The sequence below is a fragment of the Cebus imitator genome, unplaced genomic scaffold (assembly GCF_001604975.1).
Source record: "Cebus imitator isolate Cc_AM_T3 unplaced genomic scaffold, Cebus_imitator-1.0 Scaffold407, whole genome shotgun sequence".
Taxonomy (NCBI): domain Eukaryota; kingdom Metazoa; phylum Chordata; class Mammalia; order Primates; family Cebidae; genus Cebus; species Cebus imitator.
Window position 1 is genome coordinate 1,485,686 of NW_016107722.1, and position 7,742 is coordinate 1,493,427.

Here is a 7,742-nt window from a genome sequence, read left to right on the forward strand (position 1 = left end):
CACCAGGAAGGTGACGTGAACTCGAGACGAGGGTGGCGCCTGTGAGAACGATCGCGCTTCTCATGGAGGCAGGGTGTTTTCCCAACTCGGTAACTGGTTTGGAAGTTGCTTAGAGAGGAATCCTTTATTCTGGAAGCAACGAATTTCTACTGCCCCGGGCTCAGTTGTCCTTGGGATCCAGTCAGAGAGGATCTTGCAGTGGCTCTGGCTCAACAGTAGGAGATCATGAAGGTTCTTTACCCCCCTGGAGGGCCTAACAGAAAAGGACAGGGAACTCCACAGCAGGCTTCAAAGGAAAACCTTCAGAAGGGCAGGCTGCACAGCCTTCTGGAAATCTCATCCTTCTCTTGCCCGTAGTCACTTGCAAACTACCCTTGGTAATGAACCACCTGGATGTGAGCTGGGTACAGTGGCACCTCACATGGCAGCATTTCATGGTGTGACTTACCTGTCCACCACAGCAAACTTCCCCTAAGTACCAGCTCACAGTCGGGATCCTTCCACCATAAGAACACTGCATATACCTGGGAGCACAGTGCTGTAGGCTGTCATTGTTCATTTCCATCCAGAGAACTGCCTTTAGAAAGAAGAGAGAGAGAGTTATTGGTGCACTGGGTCCATTAGGGAGTGGGAGGGACTGCCATGCAGAGGCAGACACCAGAACAGGGACCCACTTACAGTACTGGATCAATATTTCCTCCATGTCTCTTCCTAAGCCAAGGCAGACTTCCCTGCTCAGGACTGGGAGACAGCGGGTAGGGAGACTGATGAGTCAATCAATTCTGTCATAGCCAAGAACCCAGCTGGGCCCATGGCCCCTTCCTCTGAGCAGCAACTTGAGGCAAGATGGTACAATGTTATCTTAGACCACATGTACCCATCACTTTTTGTGAACGCACTGGTCCCAGAGCACCTCCACAGGCACTGACCTTCTGCAGGCTCAAGAATGTTAGGAGGCCACCAGCGGAGAGGGGCGTGCCCACAGCCACCTCAGGGGTCTGCGATCCTTAGTTTCCCTGCCTAGGCCATCTCTTTCCCTTTTGTTACCATCCTCCCCGTTTCTTCTTAGCCCCCTCTCCCCGCCTGCCGTCTTTACTCATCTCATCACAGCGGTACACACACACTTCTCTGTCCCTTTTTGTCTTCCCTGCTTTCTCTGCTCCTGTCAACCCTGCTCCCCGGTGACCCAGACTCCACGCCTGTCTAGTTATCCAAAAGAGCTGCCTCAGCTGTCATTGGCAAAATGGGAATCTATAGATTTTTCCTGGAATGCTCCAGCCTGTTTCTTATTGTAAAGTCCTGAAGAAATTGGCTCCTTACCCTCAATGCCTTGGAGAAAGAGCACTGCAGAATTGCACCATGGGTGCCACGCATGCGACACCCAGCGGGGACAGACGGTCACTGCCAAGGACAAGCCCTGTGGGCTCCTCAGGTGGACGCTGTAGCAACACCTCTTCAGGGATGGGTAGCATTCTCTTCCAGAATCTTCTTGACCCTGGGCCTGAGCACAGGACTACCCCGTACACGTGGGACTTCTGGAAAGATACAAAGTCTCAAGTCAGCCTTGACCTTGGTTATCCTTACTGAATACTGGAATGGTGAAGAAAGGAAGAATTCCCAGTCTTCAGAGATGTCATCTGAGCTGAAGAAACATGCCTCCTTTGGGCAAGAGCAGAGGAGGCTCCATTCCAGAGGGGTCTTTCCATTTGCCTGCCTTCCTGAGGACTCGCACTCCATCTGCCTGGTCTCAGATAGATGAGATGAACCTTCAGGATTAACAGGAGCCACAGCAAGGGCTGGCCTGGTGGTTTATGTGAGTCTGTGGGGCAAGAGCTGCCTGAATGCCCATCTGGGACACCAAGCCCCATGCAGCTGAGGGTTCCTAGCCTGAGATGGAAGCTGTTTTCCACCCAACTGGTCTGTCTTATATTTGCAGCGAGATGCCATGGATCTGTTTTTATCAAATACACAATTAAAAAGTCACACTATTAGGAAACTCTGCAGTGTGAACATATGGGCTTCTCCCAAGACTTAGAATTTTTCAGAGCCACTCAGAGCAGTGGGGGTCACGGCTCCCCAGTGCATAGAAGGAAAGAGCTGGGGAGGAGAAGCAAACACCCCCACTTCCCACCTAAAAGAGCAGCCACGAAGGTTTGGGGATTCTGGAGCGGAGAGCCCTGCATTTCTCAGCCCCCTTTTTGGAACACGCAATCCCAGGCTTGGAAAATGGCATTTTGCTGCGTGTTGGCAAGAAATCCTGCAGCTGAAACACTTCTCTCCAAATGTCGAGCATCTTTATTTATCCAAATCTCTCCACAGTGTTTGTTTAAAGGGGAGCGCTGGAGAGTAAACTAAATCTTACAATGAGCATATGGATGGCTATAATTGCTGAGGTTTGTTTTTTTTCATATTTGCTAACTCGCTATATATAAAATTGTGTTTCTATTTTATAGATTTCACACCCTGAAGACTGCTAATTTTTGCATGCATATGATTTTCACATGAATGGATGAAAATACTAAATCTCTTCCCCCTGGAATTGTCTAATTGCCCCGACCCTACTCTAACAGCAACTAGTGGGTGGGGGCGGTACAGATGCCTGCCATTCTCTGTGGCACCCCACTTGCCTGGAAGCTCGGTCGGCCTCCGTCTGCTCACGAATTGGCACGGCTGCCTTCCGAACCTATCGATGCCGGAACGTGGGTCAGGAAGAACACACTCAGCTCCCAGGTGCTTTCCATAGCATTCCATTTCGCCAGCCTTCTCTTTGAGATTTTTAAATAATGGAAGCAACATCTGCCTCTGAGTGAGCTGACAATGGGAAACATACATTGCAAAGATGATCTTAATGCACAGCAAATCAAGGAAAACAAGACTTTAGTTTAACCATTGGTTTCAGCTTCCTGTCCCACCAAGTCACCATCCTCATCCCACTTCTCTCTGGCCCCATGTGCTCCCTTGGTGGAGACATGAGGGGGCAGGGAAGTGGCCTCTGGTGGGACCCCAGGATGCTTTCCTGCTTCACAAGTAGCAGAGCTAAGGCCCTCAGCAGGGAACAGCTTCCCAGGCTCACAGAGGAAGGTGGTGGCAACAGGGAGACTTCTCGGTCACTTAGAGCACACCCCGCTGTGGACACCCCCTCTGGGACTTTTTTCTCCATCTCCCGATAGGATTTTGAAATTATTTTCCAACCAGCGTCACAAGTAAAAGGTTTTTAAAAAAAAAAAAAAAAAAAGGATTTCACAACTCTTAGCTGTCAGTTTCCTTGTACCTCTTGCTCTTTTCTTCGCTGGGTAGGCATGTATGAGGTGCAGGGCCAGGGATGGACGCTGCGGGAGACTCAGGGAGACAGGGCGGCAGCTTCACTGTCCACAGGGCGCTTCCAGCTAGTTAAGGACATTCAGGGGTGCCACCAGATGAGGCCTGCGGAGGTGCCTACAGCGAGGGCTCCAGCAGGTGAGAGGAGGGGGCTCCCAGGGGCTGCCTCCTGCTCATGAGAGGCGATAACTGGAACCTGCAGAGAGAGAGGAGTTCCTGGAAGTAGAGGGAGGATTGTGGTGAGAGTGTGTACAGCACTGTTGGGCAGTGATCACCCATCCCCTACTGCCTGCAGAGTGGGCATCTCAGCCCTTGGTTCTAGAGCCCCTTGAGGCTGACGGCATTGCAGTCCCCTGCAGTTGCTGTGGCAAGCAGCAGAGCCCCGGCTCTGGAGTCAGAGAAGGCCTCGTCCCAGCTCTGTGTTCATTAGCTAACCTTGATGTGTGACTTCGCGTCTCTGAACCCCACTTGGGAAATGAGCTTGTGGGGCAGATTAAGGAGCCCGCACACCAAAGAGCCCCCCCAGCCACATGGTCTCACACTCAGAAGAGGTACGCGCCATGCCCTGGTTTTCCTCCCTGCTCCAGATGTGTGCCAGGCCCTGCTCCAGGCACGGGGGCAGAGCTGAGTTCTGCTCCAATGAGGTGAGCACTCAGTGGGTCAGGGGAGGGGACAGTAGAAAGTGAATACACATAGCAAATATGACAGCTGTAGGCAAGAGCTATGGAGCAAAATAAAGCAGGGGAAAGGGACAGTGTGGGCGCACGGGACACGACTCACATGGTAAACAGAGTCCTTTCTGAGGAGACAATATAGCCAGAAACGTGAAGACAGAGAGAGCCATGGAAACCACCCTAGGGAACAGCAGTGCAAAGGGCCTGGGGCAGAACAGAGGAAGGAGAGCACTGTACAAGGGCACAGAGATAACAGGCCCACGTGGAGCCTTGTGGGCCATGGCAGGAGGCTGGCTGTTACTCTGTTGGAGCAGAGGCGGCACAGACTGGGACCATGACCAGCTATTTTTAGTCTCCGTTTTGTTCCACGTTCCCAAGTTCACAGTGGCTTGTGTCTAACAGACCTTAGGGGTTGGCTGAGCCTGAGTGGAGCCCCTTCCATGCCAGCACTGATGTCCCCAAGTCCTCCCAGGGAGGCACACCAGACCCTTGTCCTGCAGATGGAACCAGGTGGCACCCTGCTTATCTCCTCCTTGTCCTTAGAATCCCTGTCACCAACATAACCCTTTATTCCCCACAGAATTCCAGCTTCCCGTGACCGAACCTGATATCAACAACAGGCTGGAGTCGTTGTGCCTCAGTATGACCGAACATGCCCTGGGAGGTGAGTGTCTTCTTCCTGCATGTCCCCATGTCCCTGTTCCCGCGTGCCTGGGAGAACTTCTGGCCATCTGCAGTCTACGCCATGGCAGGACCTCAGGAGAATGGGGGGAGGACAAGCAGGGGCAGGCAGGGGACAGGGAGAGAGTGGCCTTAGGGCACTGTTGGACCCTTTTCCAGCGACACCAGGCCAAGCAGCCAGTGCCCTGTTTCTCCTCCTTTTCTGGGAGGTGAGTCAGGGACCTGGAGATCAAAGCTGTCCCTCTGTCCCCAGAAACTCCACCTCCCAGTGCACACGGGAATCACACCATAGCTGTTGTCCCAGCCAAGTGCCAAGCCTGGAGGAGTCAGGGACCCGAGACATGGCTTGTAGTGGGAATATCCCCACAACATTGGATGCTTCCCTTCCCGGCACTAGATCCCCCAGCCTGGTCCAAGCATATCCCAGCTTGCCCTAAAAATAGAATTTTTGAAACCAAAACCCCAGCTTGTTTGTATATCTCCTGGTTGCAAACAGCTTTCGTGACACCTGGAGCCCGAAGCAGGCTGAGGTGTCCTTTCCTGTGTGACAGGGACAGGTCAAGCTGGAGGCGCCTGCACATCCACAGCCCAAGCCAGGAACGGGGGCTATGCTGTACAGGGCTGAGTCCCACCAGCAGCTCACGGAGGCAGCTGTGCTCCCCCATCTGTTTGACTGGAAGCCATGCTTGGTCACAGCAGCCCTGGGAGGCCTTCAGCTCCCTCCTGGTACTAAACAGGCACCTTTCTCTGGGTCTAGATATTTGGGATGCTTGGCAGGCAGAGGAGAGGAAAAGAGGGGTCTGCTGTCTCCTGCCAACTTCCTGGGAGGCTCTGTGCCACAGAGACACAGAGAGGCCTCCCGTGAGCCTTTCTAATAGCCCGATCCAGTCTAGACACACCTACCCACCCACCCAGAGAAGGGCTGTCTGCACACCTAGAGCCAAGATGTGCACTGCCTGACCATGGTGGGGAAAAGACTGCCATCTGCTGCGCTTCAGAGAGTCTTGTCCTCCAGACCTAAGGTTGTTAGAATCTTAGTCTCTGCAAACACAATCTTATCCTGAAACCAAATGTGAAATTGATCAATGCTCTGCATGGAGCAGAGTGGCGGGCCAGGACTACACCCACCTGAGCTCAGTACCAGGAGGAGGCTGAAGGCCTTCCCGGGCCTCTGTGGCATCACAGGGCTTCAGCCCAAACAGATGGTGGAATGCACAACCCCTTCTGTGACTTCCCGCTGGGGCTCTATAAAGAGCCCCATTTGCAAACCTCTGCTCCCTACCTTGGCCATTCAGATCTCAGGAACATCACTGGGCCATCCTGGTACCTCTGGCAGGAGGTGCCACCAGCTCCTCTTCACCTCATAGAGGAGACTGGGTCAGCAGGCCCCTGAAGAGTAATGGGAAACAACTCAAATGTCCACCAATGGATGGATATGGCTCAACAAAATGCAGTATAGCCATACAGTGAAATGGCATTCAGCCTTTAAAAAGCAAAGACGTGGCCAGGTGCGGTGAGTCACACCTGTAAGCCCAGCACTTTGGGAGGCCAAGGCAGGCGGATCATGTGAGGTCAGGAATTCGAGAGCAGCCTGGCCAAAATGGTGAAACCCTATCTCTACTAAAAATAAAAAATTAGCTGGGTATGGTGGTACACACCTGTAGTCCCAGCTACTTGGGAGGCTGAGGCAGGAGAATTGCTTGAACCCAGGAGGTGGAGGTTACAGTGAGCTGAGATCACACCACTGCACTCCAGCCTGGGCGACAGAGTGAGACTCCATCTCAAAAAAAAAAAAAAAAAAAAGCAAAGACGTACCAATCCATGCAATGCCGTGGATGAATCTTGACATGATGCTGAGTGAAACAAGCCAGGCATGAAAGACCACAAAGCGTCTGATTCCATTTATGTGAGATGTCCAGGATACACTAATCTACCGGGACAGCAAGTAGATGAGTGGCTGCCAGGGGTTGAAGGGAGGAGGATGAAAATATTCTGCAATTAGATAGTGGGGAGGGTTGCACAGCTCTGCAAATATACTAAAAACGACTGAATTGTATACTTTCAAAGGGTGAAATTTATGATATGCAAATATTTCAATGAAAACAAGTAATGAGAGTCTTCCTGGGGCCAGAGTTAGGACGGCAGCTAGTGAGTGAGTCCCCTGACCTGGCACCTGCCAGAGCTCCCACACAGGGAGGAAACCCCCGTGCTTCCCTGCTCTACAGTGGCCAGCTGGGCGGGGGCTGACTCGGTCTTTCACTGCTTTTGACAGGAGAAAAAGGAGAACTGACCTTTTCCCCCAGGGCCTGATACATCTCAGACAATTGGCATTTTGGAGGCCCATATCAAACTGCTAAGTACCAATATTATCATTAGTAGCAAGAATGCCAAATGCTCTTTATTAAAGGAAGGTTTTCATTGAAGAGACTTCATTTTTTCAGTCTGTTCTATTTTACAGAAAACCTCTCTGAACTGATGGGCTTTTTGCTAATGTTTTCATCTTGTTAATCTCCTAAGCCTTTTTATTGCTGTGTTTTTTCCCAATAATCCCCTCTGGTGGGAAGCCACGTAAGCAGTTTCCTGAGCAGAGAATGCAAACTAAGTTCAGGGTGGCCTAGTTGGGCACAGTGGCAGTGTGCCCTCCCAATATGGCAGTCTCTCTCTGCTGGCCGACCCCTTCCAGGTGCCAGGAAAGATGACCTTGCTGGGGACAGAATGCCAATGAATTAAGTCATTTTATGGGAAGAGGAATGGGCAGGGAGAGGAAAGCACAGTAAAAGAGGTTCTGGCCAGGCACAGTGGCTCATGCCTATAATCCCAGCACTTTGGGAGGCTGAGGAGGGCAGATCACTTGAGGTCGGGAGTTCAAGACCAGCCTGGACAACATGGTGAAACCCCATCTCTACTAAAACTACAAAAATTAGCTGGGCATGGTGGCAGGTACCTGTAATCCCAGCTACTCAGGAGGCTGAGGCACAAGAATCACTTGAACCTGGGAGGCGGGGGTTGCAGTGAGCCGAGATCTTGCCACTGCACTCCAGCCTGGGCAACAGAGCAAAACTCTATCTC

The 7,742-nt window shown here is 51.9% G+C and overlaps 1 protein-coding gene across 5 annotated transcripts in view; it reads left to right on the top strand.

Moving 5' to 3' along the window:
- Positions 1 to 7,742, top strand: part of SAMD4A (sterile alpha motif domain containing 4A) — a 227,871-nt gene that overhangs the window by 213,873 nt on the left and 6,256 nt on the right. For all 5 annotated transcript variants that reach the window (XM_037731568.1, XM_037731570.1, XM_037731569.1 and 2 more), the window contains one exon: positions 4,573 to 4,656. In XM_037731568.1, coding sequence (XP_037587496.1) covers positions 4,573 to 4,656 — 84 coding nt within the window. The remainder of the gene's footprint in view (positions 1 to 4,572; positions 4,657 to 7,742) is intronic.